General features: G+C 38.6%; 2 protein-coding genes across 2 annotated transcripts in view; one reads left to right on the forward strand and one right to left on the reverse strand.

The window, feature by feature from the left end:
* Positions 1-17,426, reverse strand: part of LOC306893768 (uncharacterized protein) — an 89,845-nt gene that overhangs the window by 42,128 nt on the left and 30,291 nt on the right. The window lies entirely within an intron of this gene.
* On the forward strand, positions 4,802-7,966 carry LOC306893766 (uncharacterized protein). The gene is made up of 2 exons (XM_079455794.1): positions 4,802-4,935; positions 5,624-7,966. Exon 2 carries the CDS (start codon positions 5,626-5,628, stop codon positions 7,072-7,074), a length of 1,449 nt encoding a protein of 482 aa, XP_079311920.1. The 5' UTR covers positions 4,802-4,935; positions 5,624-5,625; the 3' UTR covers positions 7,075-7,966.

Here is a 17,426-nt window from a genome sequence, read left to right on the forward strand (position 1 = left end):
TCCAATAACCCTTGTTACGGAAAGGTTTGTTTTTATGATATATCATTAATTCAATTGAACAGTGATCTGTTAGGGGAGCTGCCGATATACTAGATATAGTTTGATAAGGCAGAAAACTATGAGAAATTAACCAAAAATCAATTCGGGACTTGCAAGAAGCATCAGGTTTAAACCAAGAAAACTGTCTTAGATATGGGTTTGACTCACGCCAGGGATCTATTAAGCCTTGATCATTACAAAAGTGTAATAATAATGAATTGTAATGATTTACATTATATTTAGTTGGTGACCTATCTAACCACTCATCATACACCATATTAAAGTCACCACCCAATATAATAAAATCAGTAGCATACTTTGCTTTCATTTCCTCTAATATCAGTGAAATTTCTGAAATTAAACATTTGTTTTGGGATAAATTGTTATAACCATATACATTTCCTAAGAGAATGTGACAATGTTCAATTTTTTGAATGCAAAATAACCAATGTCCGTCCAAGCTAGATCTTGACTCCACAAGTTTCCCAATTGTTAAATAGAAAGGCTACACCTCCTGAACGAGTTGTTCCATGAGCAAATAAAACTGGTTCACCCCACTGATTAGACCAAAAAGTACAATCACTGTCAATTGAATGAGTTTCCTGCAAAAAAACACATTGAGCTTTTCTTTCTTTACAAAAAAGAAACGTAGCTTTTCTTTTTATATTGTTTCTCAGACCCCTTACATTTAGTGAAAGAAAAGAAATGCAACTACTAAGTTTAAACATAGAACAAGAGAAATAGTATTGGAAAAATACTATAAACAATCTATATGAGGACAGAATAACTCTGATTATTAGGATTTAACACAAAATCAAAACAAAACAATATGAACTGATGCTCTGGCAGATGAGTTTCATATTCAGTTCTCACCATACAGCCTTTTCATTGTTTCACGGCAGTAATCAGCCTACGCTTTGACTTGAGATTAAACGGCCGTCGATGTATCCCAAAGGACCGCGATAGTAAGCCTTCTTTCCGGCATTTCTGGCTTCCTGGATGAGCGGCCAAAGAGCTGCACGAGCACTCCGATCCTCGGCTGACAGATCCTCCGCGAACCTAATTCCACGTTCAGTGCACAGCTGCGACTTCTTTGTAATCTTCCAAATTTCATCTCTATATTTACGCATGGTGAACTGAACAATCATTTGACGGTGTCTTCCACTCTCCTTTTTTCCAACCCGGTGAACCGAGTCAACGACATCTCCCAGCTTCTGTGCCAGATGTGGGGCTATGGTACCCAAGAGTTCAGTCACCTCTTTCCGTGCATCCTCGTCAGTATGCTCTTTCAACCCTTTAATACGAAGAGTCCATCTCCGCTTATAACGCTCAAGCTCGGACGTTTTCAACCTTAACTCCTCATTAGATTTCTCGAGAACTGCGGTTTTCTTTTCCAAGACGACATATTTTTGTTTGTATTCCTTAATCTCCGCAGCATTAAACTCCACTGATTTGGAGATGTTCGTAATCATGATGCTGTTTTGTCTAATTTTGTCTGCGATGTCCTCCAGCTTTGTATCTTGAGAATCTAATCTCGCTGTTAAGGAGTTAATCGCTTGCAACAAATTTGCATTGGAGATTTCACAGTCGTCTGGTTTCACCTTTTTTTGGAGAGTTTTGGTAGGAGTAATGTGAGAGGCATCCCGTCGTCTTTCCTTTGGGTTCTCTCGGCCGTAATTGTGATCCATTTCCATGGGTATCGTTACATTTTGAGCTCTGTTTGCTGAATGCGCCATGTTCTCTTAAAAATTAACTCGACTGGTTTATGAGAAGGCGGTAATAAAAAGTATAAATTGAAATAGTTCTGCCAGAGCTCAGCAAAACATGTGCGCCTAGCTCGCCATCTTGCCGATCACCTCGGGTAGAAGGTTCTCTTAGCCGCTGAAAGCTTTCCTCGGCCTGGGTGAAAATGGGCGGGCCCAGACCTAAAATGGGTGGGCCCAGGCCCACCCGGGCCCAATGGTAGCGCCGCGACTGGTTTCAAGTTTTGTGCAGAACAATTGTAAATGTGTTAACATTTTTGATTCACGCTTATTACTTTTCGATCTGTGAACGAGTTGTTTGCATTTGTTTTTTAGTTTTTTGCGCTATTATCTTACACGTGTTTTAAATTTTTTTATTTACGCTCATTATTTTTCAAACCATGACCACAATACTTGTGGCGGGTTTCTGATCCCATACTACTGCACTGTAACTGTAATAACTGCATCTATTAACTTTATGAGAAAATGCTTTGTCTTTGAGATATAAACGCCTTATCAATTTGGTATTTTAATTAGTTGTCAGTTATAATCATCACAGTTAAAATAAATAAACATTTGAAATATATCAGTCTGCGTGTAATGAATTCATATAATTTACAAGTTTCACTTTTTTAATGGAAATAGTGAAATGCATCAACTTTTTGATGGTATTCTAATGATATGACCAGCACCTATGGTTTCCGTAAGCCTGCCATCTAGTGGTAGTTCTTATTTTCTGCACGGTTGCGCGTGGATCTGCAGTTGCGTGTGTGTGGATTGTCCAACGCAAAACCGCGTAAAGAAGTCTCAAAATCCAAATGAACCGAACAGGATGTATGAACGCGCGTCACAGGATCCACAAATGCACAACTTCTCATTGGTATGCGCAAAATCAATATACATGAACACAAAATAAAACACTGCAATCACAAATCTGCCTCTATTTGTACAAATCGCTTCGTGTTTATTCAAATCTAAATTTCACAGAATCAAATCATAAGGCATTTGTTTGTGAATCGTAAAATACAAATGAAACGTGTATCACGTTCACGGATGACTGTGCGTGCATTTGTTAATCATTTTGAGTCGAAATTCATCCCATACGGCGGTGCTAGAGGCTAGCGAGCACGCATAGAGCGAGGGGGTTACACATACATAACTTATGTTGTGTTTATTAAATGCAGACACGTGTTAAACAATCTAGAACAGTTAAGTAGACCCCTCTTTAGAAAACGAATTGAGAGAATCTGTAAACACATCTGTATTTTCCAATTTCTGTCTAGAGAATTGATACAATTCAGTATAATTTGACCATTTATTTAATTCAACAAAGTTAATTTGTGCCATATATTAACCGAATTTGAACCGAAATGGATTCAGTTACTTTTTATAACAAACTTCAAACAAACAGGCATTATAATGCAGCAACAATTTAACAAACCAAGAAATATCTCAGCAGCGTACATGAAAAAGAAACAGATATAATGAATACACTTATTAATAAATGTAATACAAAATGTATAAAAACACGTTGAGCGTATCGGGTAACGAGTGTAAAACAACAGCAGTCACGGTATAAATAATAAATAATACCCGAAACTGCCGTAAAGTCTTTCGATTTATTTCAGACAGGAAGTGACGTCGGTTTCGCGCATGCGTGTTTCCGGACGGATCGGGTAGCAACAGGCTAACAGCAGCAGCACAAAGAGACTGAACGTCGATGACCGACACGATTGTGAAGCAGTGACGGGAAAATACTGAAGCAGCTGCGGGCCTGTCCGTCACTACTCAGGCTAATGTACATAGCGGACATCCTCATGAATCCTCAGTTTTACAGATGTTTGATGTTTGTCGTCTTTCGTTGGGACAGTGAGGGGCAGATCGGGTCACTATGAGTCTGAGGGGTCTTGTCTCCCCGTCACTATAGTGCTGTCTGCGCGCCTGTATGCGCTGTTTGCTGTGACCGGTTTCAATGAGTCTGTTGACGAACAATGTGACATTTCAGACGTTTAAAACTCAACTAATCGCGGAGAAGTTCAGGGAACGAATTTATTATAAGACGCCGCTGTATCGTTTCAAATCCGTTCAGAGAGAATGAACGACCGGCGGATTCTCTCGTTAAGTTTCATTTCAAGGATTCTTGACGGTCTTGTGAACATGCGGAAAAGTGTCATTATTACAAACTAAAAACTTTAAAAGCTCAAAACTTTTGTGATTTAAAACACCAGACAGTTTTATAACCTGAGGGTCTTGTTGTAACCGGTCAAATCAAAGTCCTTCAGAAGTTATTGAATGATTTAACTCTCATTCTTTTCAATTGAATAGTTTTTTTATTCTGAATTTAGATTTGCAGTCAATTTCTGTCGGTTGTGCAAAAATATTGATAGACTACAGCGCAATATTTTTTCAGGATAGTGTATCGATAATCCAACCGCTACTATCTGTGATATTTTTAATTGTGTTTCATCGTCATATATGCTACAGTACATATGGCCAATGTCTCAAGAGGGAGACTTTTTATTTGTATTACATTTTATTAGTAAAAATCTATTACAAAATGTATAGTATGAAAATCTATTGCATTGTGACTTATGGTGATATGTATCGTATCACAAGGCCTTTGTCAATACACAGCGCTAATATAATGAGAGTTAAAGTTAGAAACACTGTAAATAATAAGCAGTTGAATATTTATCCATCATAAATAAGACCAAAGAAATTGAACATTGTTAGATGTTTTTATGACAACTGCTCTCACTTTGCTTGGGTTTCTGTAGTTGATTTGTGATGTGGCCGAGATGTTTTTGTCATTTATGTCACACATGGAGATAAATGTTGGTATTTGATATAGTGGACAGCATCTTGGTCAACAATTGTTGTTTTTAGTGATGTTATATAAGTGAAGCTGAGTTGAGTTATTGACAATGTCTCTCTAACATCTCCAGTTCACACCAACAGTGATTGACACCTTCAGTAAAGCTCCTCCTACATCAAACCACCAATAAATACCAGAAAGCAACAAGCAGAAGAATCACTTCAGGTGTAAGAACTGAAATCTTCACACAGTTGTTGGAGTTTGTGGAAGAGAAGCTTGAGAACACGAGAGATCCAGAACTACACACAACAGAAACTCAGAGGACTAAAGAACACAGAGGTTGGTTTCTGTTTTTAAATCTTTATTTCTGACAGTGGAGGAATTATTAAGCTTTCATTTATTTGATAAACCACAAAAGCAGAAGATTAGAACTGAAAGTGAATCATTAAACCGCATCAAATGATCATAACTTGATCTGGTTGTGATCTGGTAAAGGTTCAATAGAATCACATGTTTGGCTATAAGGTGACCATCGTTCTGCTTTGAGTTTGTAGAGCACAGCATTTTGACCATTTTTCACATTTTCATCAGTCTGTTGGTTTTTTATCGTCTTATTGAAAAGAAAACATGCATTTGTTCTTTTACTCGACTACATGAGACACAGTCTGTTGGTTTTTAGTTGTCATTCTTTCTTTTACTCGACTATATTTTTGGGGGCATCGTTTCTGCTGTACTGAGCTTAAACATACCTTTGCTCTCTGGATTGCACAATGAATAAATTTTGTCAATCAAATACAAATGTCAATAATGTACAGTCTAAGCTCATTTTATGTTGTAATTTAAACAGAGTAAAGTTAAAATATTCTCTTAGGATGTGGTCGTCTTATATGGCAAACCCTTTTATCCAAAGCAATACTCAGTGCACTGAATGACTGTGTTCCCTGAAAATGAAACTAAGATCTCGTCTTCTGCTGTTGTTTTGTACAATTGTAAAACTGTGTTTAACAGATAGTTTTGTTCACTTCAGATATGATGGAAGTGAATAAGGACAGTCAAGATGAAGTAAAAGATGCTGATCAGAAACATCAACGTGCACAAAAGTTGCAGAAAGGTTCACTGGAAGAAGCTCTGAGAACAGGAGACAAAAAGAGTGAAAAACAGCACATGAGAATTCACACTGGAGAGAAACCTCACGCATGTCTACAGTGTGGAAAGAGTTTTACAGCTACGAGTAGCCTTAAGACACACATGAGAATTCATACCGGAGAGAAACCTCACGCATGTCTACAGTGTGGAAAGAGTTTTACAGCTACGAGTCACCTTAAGACACACATGAGAATTCACACTGGAGAGAAACCTCATGCATGTCTACAGTGTGGAAAGACTTTTACACAAACAGGAAACCTTGAGAAGCACATGAGAATTCACACCGGAGAGAAACCTCATGCATGTCTACAGTGTGGAAAGAGTTTTACAGATACGAGTAGCCTTAAGACACACATGATAATTCATACCGGAGAGAAACCTCACACATGTCTACAGTGTGGAAAGACTTTTACAAAAACAGGAAACCTTCAGACACACATGAGAATTCACACTGGAGAGAAACCTCATGTATGTCTACAGTGTGGAAAGAGTTTTACACAAACAGGTGATCTAAATATTCACATGAGAATTCACACCGGAGAGAAACCTCACGCATGTCTACAGTGTGGAAAGACTTTTACAAAAACAGGTCACCTAAAGATTCACATGAGAATTCACACTGGAGAGAAACCTCACGCATGTCTACAGTGTGGAAAGACATTTGCAGTCTTGGGTAGCCTTAAGACACACATGATAATTCACACTGGAGAGAAACCTCACGCATGTCTACAGTGTGGAAAGAGTTTTACAGCTATGAGTAACCTTAAGACACACATGAGAATTCATACTGGAGAGAAACCTCACGCATGTCTTCAGTGTGGAAAGACTTTTACAGAAACAGGTCACCTTAAGACACACATGAAAATTCACACTGGAGAGAAACCTCACGCATGTCTACAGTGTGGAAAGACTTTTACACAAACAGGAAACCTTAAGTCACACATGAGAATTCACACTGGAGAGAAACCTCATGGATGTCTACAGTGTGGAAAGACTTTTACAAATACAAGTCACCTTAAGACACACATGAGAATTCACACTGGAGAGAAACCTCATGGATGTCTACAGTGTGGAAAGATTTTTACAGAAACAAGTCATCTTAAGAGGCACATGAGAATTCACACTGGAGAGAAACCTCACGCATGTCTACAGTGTGGAAAGACTTTTACAGTTACGAGTAGCCTTAAGACACACATGAGAATTCACACCGGAGAGAAACCTCATGTATGTCTACAGTGTGGAAAGACTTTTACAGATACGAGTAGCCTTAAGAAACACATGAGAATTCACTGGAGAGAAACCCTTTTTGTGTCATCAGTGTCTTTTGCATGACTTCAGTGTGGAAAGATTTATGAGTAACCTCAAGAAGGATACGAGAACTCAGAGCGGAGAGAAACATTTCACAATTGAAAAAACACAAGATATTTAAGTTCTAGTTGTTTAAACCATAAACACTTAGATTCAATGTTCATCTTATATGGCAAGTATATTTTACAGGTAATATTCTGTATTTTTTACAGAATTTCCCAAGTTTTTCATTAAACAGTAAAATGTTGTTTTACAGATATTTGCTGTAATTTAAAGTTTTAACATTAAAATGACAGTATTGTAATTTACAATTACATCAAAATTATGTTTTTAAAGGCATTTCATACTATTTTTACAGATTAAATTTTTTTTCTACAGAATAGTACTGTAAATTTAGTAAATGTACTTTTACAGACAATTACCGTAAATGTTTTATTGATTATTTTCCTGTTCATGACAGAAATGTAAAATTACATAAATCAGTAAATTGAAAGTGTTTTAAATGTATCCCCCATCTGAATGTTCCCTCCAGGAATAACTTTCTCCAGCGTGTGATGTCTGTTTATATTCGACCAGTGATTAAGCACATTATAGCAAACTCCAAATGCTGCAAATTAACTATATTTATTATTTTTTATAAATTATCATTAAAAATTTAAATGTGGTTTATTTAGGGTTTTACCATGCCCTGGCAGGCTATGCCTATACTGTAAAAAAAAAACGTAAAAAACTGTAAATCTCTGGCAGCAGAATTGCCAGACGGATTCCGTCAAATAACAATACAAAAAAATGTAAAAATACAGAGAATAATTTAGTCATAATTCATTCAGTTATAGTATATTACTGTTAATAATTTTTATCAAACTGTAGAAAAACAGATCAATTATGTGAAAATACATTAAAAACAACTACCTTTCAGGTTAACCTGTCTTTCCTGCCTGTTGTTTTCTTGCAAGCTCTTTCTTCATGCATTTTTGTTGTTTATAAAGCATTGTTTTAATATACCCTAAAATCAGGTTGGGGACACACAGTCACGGAATCAGGTTGTTGTATCACTTAACTTGCACTTCTTTCATATTAGTGTATTTTATTCATAGCATACATTGTTAATTATCACTGTCGTTGCTAACTTATCCTGATATCTCAATAACTATCTCCTGGTTATTTACTTAAGATCTTAAACCAACACACTCAGCGCCGTTAGCATAGCACAAGTTTACACTGCTAAATATCATCTTGCCTTCTAGTTGTCTTGTGCTAACGGTTTCTCCCTTAAGCGTATATACTAAGATTCATCGAGCAACCTTGGTAAATTGGAATTACTCTTCAAACCCAGTGAGTTATGGCTTCTTCTCTTATTATTGTCACTTGCACCTCATGTCATATTTTTAGCTTACCCTTCTCTGTCAGCGGTGAGGGCTTTACATGCGATAAATGCAAGGAAATAGCTAGGCTGACAGAGAAGATAACATTATTAGAGTCTCGCATCCAATCTTTATCTGAGGATAGTAAGAATGTAAGGAGCTTAGAAAACACTTTGGATGCGAACAATATTGGCGCGCTCAGTTCGGTTCCGGTTGAACAACCCCCGCAGCTGGGAAACTTTGTGACTGTGAGATGGCGTAGTCGCAGGTCAAAACACCACTCAACTGTTCCGACTACAGTCTCGAACAGGTTTGCCCCGCTCAGTGACGCACCGACTGAGAAACCTGCTGAAAGTGCCCTAGTTATCGGTGATTCTATTGTTTGGAACGTTAACATAGAGGCACCAGCCACCATAGTCAAATGTTTACCGGGAGCCAGAGCGCCTGACATCAAGTCAAATTTAAATGTGCTAGCTAAGGCTAATCGTAAATTCAGTAAGATTGTTATTCACGTCGACACAAATGATGTTCGACTCCCAGTGGCGGATTTAGCCCAAGGCGAAGGTGTGTATGGGGCCCCACTATCCGATCTTTAAAAGAGAACGAAAAATGTTTTCTTCAAAATGAAGTTGGAAAGCAGAGAACACACTAAGTGTACCACTACACAAACTAAGTCACGATGGAACCCAATAGAGAATAAGGTTTCAGATAACATGTCTTTGCCAAAATACCAGGAAAACTATTTTTTTAAGATCAAATCAATATCAATATAACATATACAAGATACAGGATATTCTCAGTGAATTGACATTACATCTGAGATTGAACATTTCAAACATTCTACAAACAAACTTATGTACATGATACATGATTGGGAGAAAAAAATGTAATCTGATGCTGCACAAAAATTAACAATGCATCAAAGCCAATGTTGTTACTAGTCTTTCACATGTCCAAGACTGTGATAAAAGGTTTGAAAAAAATCCAGTCCACAATCACTTTTTTTATTGAAAATAAGTCATTTTGTGTGTGTTTTTCTCAGTTTTTGAAAAAAATCATTGGCAATAAAAGAGTGAAAATCCAGGATTTTTCCTTAAACATTAAGCAGTTTTGATCAGGACTGAGGTTGATTAACAGATTTATGCAAAAAAAATTAAACCAAATATTAATTAGATTTTTACAGAAATTTAATTGAGTGGATGTTTTCATCCCGAACATAACGAAAGGGTTGTGAATTTGCTCACAGTGTAGTGTTGAGTTTTTGAAAAATGTTCAAAGCATTTTCCCCAAATATGTGTCAAAATAAGATTTGTCACCAAAAATCATTCCATTTGCTCTGACACAGAGGAAGTTGTGGCCAAATTAAGACTCAACAGCAACACATAGTGGACGAGCTTTTTCTGTAGTAACGTTATTCACTTCACCACAAAATATATTTTATCAGTGTAGGGCTGTGGCTATTACTAGCAAAACTAGGCGGTTGACTCACCAAAGCCCCATCATCGTCATCATCAGTGTCAAAGTGGCCATCAATGGACAACTCTTCCACCTCATCTGTGTCAACGCCATAAACACTGTCGCCGGTGACAGCGGGTGGCAACAACGTTCTCTTCAATTTAACGCTAATTAAATAACGTTATTTAGCTTCACTGCTAGCTGTTGCTGCTGTACAGGGGCCTGTACCATGAAGCTGGTTTAGGTGGCTAGCCAGCTATGTTTCAGTTTAGTTTGTGCCAACCTTGGGTTTTAGGTACCATGAGAGTAGCTCGGCTTTCTTCGGTGTTCGTCACCATGGTATCTTACGCTGCACGGCTAACCTGCTCCGGGGCAGGCTATGTTCTGGATTCAAGATCTCAGACTGAAGTTTGACCAATCAGCTGTGAGCAAATAAACATATAGATGACGTAACTGACTCACAGTGCGTGTTAGAATGGCTAGTTATTTTTTATACTGTTTAATAAAATAAAAATATTAATACAAATATAAAAATATATATTACAAATATAAAATCAAGTATTGTTTACTATATAGGTAAAATCTGATTTTACAGATTTGCTGGCTTTCCCTTACACTCACATGAAATTCAATTTACTTATATTCCACTTTTATTGTATCACATGTATTTGCATTGCATTTTTTACATTCTTGTCTGTGGTGCAGAACATCTAGGAACACTTTCAGTTTCACTGTATTAGGACATTTTTCTTTGTCCTGAACAGTAGTTTTTATTAAGGCTTCAATGAAATGACTGACCCTGGTTAATGGCGCAAAGACTAGTCTTCTTATGCATTCTGTTGTAAAAGCAGGCCGTTTTATTAAGTGTAATTCTTATATTTTCTTCCGCTTCTCTGTGTTGCAGAACACACCGCTAATTTGTAATTCTGAGCTCCGTATTCTTTCTGCAAAAAAAAACTAGTTTTTATCATATCAGACTAAAAGGAGACCAACATGCAACCAGTCCGCGTTATTTTTTGGGCAACTTGTTTGACATGAACCATCAGTACACGATGCATTTAATGATTTTAAACACGTAAGATGTCAGAGTTTACAATGCAGTAGCGGTACGTGTCATTTTCCTGTGAAATTAGACGTTTGCAGCTTTAACAATTTTGTACAGAAGTTCAGAAATATATGAGAATGAACTTTATTTGCACACGACTCCTCTCATGTGTACTCGGAAGGGAAATGATGAAGCAGATGTAAGGTTAACCTTCTTGCTTCTGCTGCCTGAATGGATGTTTTTTGTCCGCACGCAGGTTAAAATTGCAATATGCGGGAGCTTCAATGAACATTTGTTGTAATATTTCTGTACCCATGCCTTACATACAAAAGTTGCCCGCAAGGACACGGACCCCCTGTAGTTCCACCGAGGACCCCGCGGATCCTGTTTACCTACAGCACTACAGTAAATATGTGTACTATATAGTCTTTTAACTTGCGCATTAACGCAATCAGCAGTGTTTCTGAAACACTTCTCTCTTGCGTAGACAGCAGAAACATATCAGTCCATGGCTGAAATTCATGTTTGTGTTCACATTGTGGAAATCGCTTTATCCATTGGTTTAGCCATGCTGACGTCACTCGTTCATGTGCACGCGCGCAAACTAATCTTAGCTTCAGGATCAAAGCTTGAGTTGACAAAGAAACTCCATGAGCTGCTTCATGGTACCAACAAAGCTTGATCACGTTGGTTTGGTTTTGTCAACCCAAAACTAATCCAACTACCCTGAGTTTGTTCAGCTACATTCATGGTACAGGCCCCAGGCCTTTTCAACACTTCGACGTCGTTGTTGTTCCTGTCAGTATCCTCATCAACAGTACTAAAAAAATGTGTTATCTTTAGCAGAGTTGCCAAGTATTTATCGCTGCCTTTTCGCTTTTTTCTTTTATTTGAGCCGCTTGGGTAAGATCGTTTCATTTCGTGTTTATATTTGTCTTGATTCGTCTCTGTTTGTGTACATTCCCAGTCCTCCTGTCAGTCTGTGTTTATCTTTCGCGCCGCGCAGCGCACACGGTCACGGAGCGGAGCGGACTAGTCCATTTCATTGTGAAAGAAGGGGGTGTATGTGTGTAGTGACACATAAACATGAATGGGACCTTTTAACTACTACTTCAAAGTTTCAACGTATTTCTTTAGAATTTTAATACAATTTACCATGCATTTGAAGTGTTCATGATGATAAGGGTTTTGTTTATTTTTTACTTTTTAGGTTGGTTGGGGCCCCCCGCTGGTAGGGGCCCCCAAGCAGCCGCCTACCTATGCCTCTATGTTAAGACCGCCTCTGTCAACTCCGTCAATCGGAGATCACTAGAGATAATATTAAAGAGGTGTGAGCTCGCAAGGACGATGTCAGACTCTGTAATATTCTCTGGCCCCCTCCCTGCTTATCGTGGTGATGATACATAGCAGAGTATCATCACTAAATGGTGTGTTGTCTGAGTGGTGCCTGCAGAATGATATTGTTTTTATAAATAACTGGAAGAGTTTTGAGGGCAGACCTGACCTGTTGAAAAGTGATGGTCTCCATCCCTCCTGGGCTGGAGCTTTTCTACTGTCTAGAAATATGGCACATAGTCTTAATGCTTAAACTTGACTCACTGGGGCCCAGGTCAGGGAGCAGACTGAATGGCTTAACCAACGGTCTGCTTGCCGTCTCACGTTGCAGAACACACTAAATACACAACATGCGATAATACTTTCTCCCAAACATCATAAAATAGAGACTGTGTCTGTCCCCAGGATTAGCAAACATAAAATAATGCGTAAACCTCTCAAATGTAATTTAATTAAAGTTAAACTAACTAAACATGAACATAATACAGATAATCAACTGTTACGCCTCGGATTGCTAAATATTAGATCTCTCTCTAATAAAGCAGTTTTTGTTAATGATATGATAAAAGATCATAAAATAGACATGCTCTGTCTCACAGAAACATGGCTAAAGCCAGATGATTATATTGCGTTAAATGAGTCTGTCCCCCAATTTTATTATTATAAACACGAGCCTCGCCTAAAAGGCAGAGGGGGAGGTGTTGCTGCACTTTACCGTAACTCTTTTAGCATTTCTCAGAAGTCTAATCCTAAATACAATTCTTTTGAAGTCATGGTACTTGTGTCACAAAATGGCTTGGACAGAACCCAGATGCAGGCAGACGAAGGTATAACAAGAAACTTTATTAAATAAAACAACCACAATGGGGAGAAACAAGCACAAAAAAACACTAGCAAAACAAACACTTCCCACGAGGGGGACAAAACAAGGTCTATATAAAAGAGAAAATAATAACTTTACAAACTGTAACAGGAACCAGGTAATCCAATAACAGGGGGATAATACTGTGCACGCAAGACATCAGTGTTGGCATAGAGACAATAGACATAAGACAATGCACCAACACTGAACAGAGGGAAACTAAGACTATATAAAGGGAGACACTAACGAGGAGTGATTACATGGGGAGAGTGGTGACAGCTGATGGGAATAAAACCCTAACGAGGTGAAAGAACTACCCAGGTGATGGGAATAAAACCCTAACGAAAGTGAAACAGAAAACAGACGATGGGAATGAAACACTTAAGATATTACAGGAGATAGGAGGGTGGGGCTGAGAGACATAACAGGAAGACACGTGGCGCCAAGTAACAACATAAGGCCACATGTCTCCACACATAACACAACAGAAACCCGAAAAACGTGGCAATGTCATGACTCTGCCCAGGGAGCTAGAAAGCTCAAGACAGGAAGGACAGAGTCCTAACATTACCCCCGCCCCCAGAAACGCCCCATGGCGTCTCAAGGGAGAAACTTCAGCGGGCCAAAACACCAAAGCACAAAGACAAACACCACAAGCACAACACAGAACAAACTAAGGGGAACATAAGGGAGGCAATGAAGGGGTTCGGGTGGGTCAACAAAAACAATTAGATTTTGATGCATCATTACCTAATACTAAGGACAAAACATCTTTAAAATGTATTCTGGCTATTGTATATAGGCCTCCAGAGGGGTATTGCACAAAAGCAAGATAAGGGATTAAGCTGGGATTTTCCAGTTATCCTGGCTGAATTTAGCCCTTACTCAGTTGCATGAAGGGTGGCTAAATTAATCTACTTTAAGTTACTATGGAGATTTACACTTTGCAGCTAGCCTGCTCCGGAGCAGGCTAACAACCAGGCTAAGATTAATCCTAGTGATTTATCGGCTAGTTCCTCCCTAAATCCTACTAGATATTAATGTGTTTTAGTCACTTCTAAAATACTAGATATACAATCATTCATATAAGTATGCGTACTGTTATTTTAGTTATTATTGAAAACTGCTGTTCATTTCACTGTCAGAGGTTTGATGAATATATATATATATATTATTCGAGATTTAAAGCGTTTATTGTCATACACCCAGTGAGGAAAGCAGATTTTTTGAGCAATTATTACTTTGCTGTCGCAATGAATGCCAACACAGTGCAAAACTATACTATACTATACTATATGAGAAATAGAATGACTATGTATATGCAAGTATAGAGTAGAAATGTACTGTTGAATGAGAAAAAATATTATAGCAGTTGATGAGATAATGGAGACAATGGCTCATGAGATAATAATGAGACAATGGCTCATGAAGTTGCAAATGTGGTTTCAATTAAGTCCGTAACGAGGTCAATATGTAGTATATATAGACTAAATATTTGTGTTTCTCCGATTCACAATGGCTTGCCCTTTGTTGAATGATGTAGTTGATGAGGAAGTTTTAATACTCAGACGAGCATTCAGGCATGAAAGAGTCTTCAGAGATAGGGCAGACCCATTGGCCTTTTCAGACCAATATCTGACTGAGAGGTACAGATTCTCAAATATCTGATTCTGATGGGATCAGATATTTGTGTAGGCTGCTGGGTCCAAACATACAGCACAGGACAGCACGGAGCCATGCTCTCACTGTCCCACAGATGGTCTGCGTAGCACTGCGATTCTTTGCAAGTGGCATGTTTCTGTATTCTGTCGGTGATGCAGAAAACCTCAATAAAGCCACTATTTGCCGCACAATAAGAAATGTAAGTCTGGCATTGAAATCTCTTGTGCACATATTTATCACCTTCCCTGGTCACAGAAGATTCATCCACATCAAGGAGGATTTCTACAAGATTGCAGGTAACACGAATAATAACATTACTACATTAGCACAGTCACAGTATGACACTCATTATTTTGTGTTACAGCTTTTCCTAATGTAATTGGGACAGTGGATTGCACCCATATTCGTCTCCAACGCCCCTCAGGGGCACATGAGGGAGATTATGTTAACAGGAAATCCTTCCACAGTGTCAATGTTCAGGTAAGAATGAGTTATGGTTACTGTCAGCTACATAATTATTCTGTGCATTAAATGACCTTAATAAGCTATATATATTTTTACAGATGATCTGTGATGCTGACTGCCTTATCACAAATTTAGAGGCAAAGTGGCCTGGCTCAGTCCATGACTCCAGAATCTTTCGGGCCAGTAGAATTTACCAGAGACTCTCTCTAGGTAAGCCACCCCATTTTTTAAGCACCTTGAATATCAAGAGTACAGTACATGTAAGAATTATGTTTTGCATTCGCAGGAGAGTTCTCTGGTGTGCTGCTGGGGGACAAAGGCTATGCCTGTGAGACATTTCTGATGACTCCCCTTACAGACCCCCAAACCCCAGCACAGCAAGCTTACAACCATGCCCATGACAAAACCAGAGCTCGAATTGAAATGACCTTCGGCCTCCTGAAATCACGATTTCAGTGCCTGCACCACCTGAGGGTCTCCCCAGACAGAGCATGTGACGTGACTGTTGCCTGCACAGTGCTGCACAATATTGCCAGCCTAAGAAAAGAAAGGGCTCCCAGAGTTGCTTTGGATGTTGATTGGGACAATGGTGCCATATTCCCAGATAACAGAAATGGTCGACTTGTTAGAGAACAATACATTGCAAATTATTTCAGTTAATTTAGTTTTGATTTAGCCCATCTTTTAATAAAGGATAATGTAGGCTATATAACTTTTTCATGTGTACATGCATTTTATTTGGCATCGGTAGCACACACTGTGGTCATCTTCCCAAATTCTAGTTCCACTTCACTGGATCAATAACTAAAGTGTACTTGACATTCATAAAAAAGTTACAAGACCACAATGGTTTTGGAATATTTTTCTTTTATTATTTTGGTGTCATCACTTGTCAGCTTGGAGCTTTGGAGAGAAAAAATGATGATTATTAATACATTGTGTTACAGTCATGGTTACAGTATGAACTGAAGTCACTTACTTCTCTTTCTAGTTTCTGGATTTCCAGTTCTAGTTTCCTCAGGGTCTTGTTAGGGCCCGAGCACGAAAGAGCAAGCCACCGGCTTGCTCTGCAGTGCAGAGCCCTATTGTTTCTGTGTTGTTTATTATTATTATTATTATTATTATTCTTCTGATGCCGCTTTGATCGATAATTTGAAGGCCTAAACATGCTCTAAAACTCACAATACTTTGCACGCGCATCAGACGTTGCAGAACTTGGCGTTTGATATGGGTTTTAAAACTAGGCGTGGCAAAATGGCTCTCTAGCGCCACCTAGAACTGCCCAGACCGATCCGCAAAAGGTACATGCACCAAACTTGGTAGACACGTGTAACACCCCGGATCATGAAGAAAAGCCTCTTGGGGCATATCCCTAAACCGAACAGGAAATCCGTTATTTTACATTTTCTGTGTTATTGCGCAATATTTTGCAATTTCAAGCTGTCGTACTTTGACGAACTCCTCCCAGAGTTTTTATCCGATCGACATCATATTGGTGTCATTCTCATCTTAAGGCCTTTGCGACGCTAAATTGCGGAGATCTAGAGTTTTCATGGGGAATCGTGACCCTGGCGGCCTCCCAAAGTTTGGCGTTTTTTCATGAACAGGAAGTTGATGTAACTCAGGCATTCAATGTCCCACAGGCCACAGACTTCACACATTTGTTCAAAGTCCTGGCCTGAATACATCTACATGGCATCTACATCTACATCTCCATTCAGATACAGTTATAGCGCCACCTGCAGGAATCAGGAAATGGCATGTTTTATTCAGTTTTTAAATGCTCATAGAGATTCAAACAGGAAGTTGATGTAACTCAGGCATTGAATGTCCTACAGGCCACAGACTTCATACATTTGTTCAAAGTCCTGGCCTGAATACATCTACATGGTAATATTCCAATAGTTATAGCGCCACCAGCTGGCAACAGGAATTATGACACGTAAAAATAAATAACATATGTAATTTGCCAGCATTAATTGTATCACCATTATTTTCTTTTTTTCTCTATACCTGTATCTGGACATGGCAATATCCAGATACAGGTATAGCGCCACCTGCAGGAAACAGGAAATGGCATGTTTTTAACTGCTCGTACAGATTCAAACAGGTCAGCCTCATATTTGAACAGTATAGCCAGTGTGATCTTCACACCTTTGTGATGGTACATTGAAATCTCCTGACTTTC

This window comes from Barbatula barbatula, assembly GCF_947034865.1.
Source record: "Barbatula barbatula genome assembly, chromosome: 5".
In the NCBI taxonomy this organism is placed as follows: Eukaryota; Metazoa; Chordata; class Actinopteri; order Cypriniformes; family Nemacheilidae; genus Barbatula; species Barbatula barbatula.

What these genes read in the sequence shown, in the direction of transcription:
- LOC306893766 (XM_079455794.1), top strand. Translation starts at nt 5,626, where the DNA reads ATGATGGAAGTGAATAAGGACAGTCAAGATGAAGTAAAAGATGCTGAT.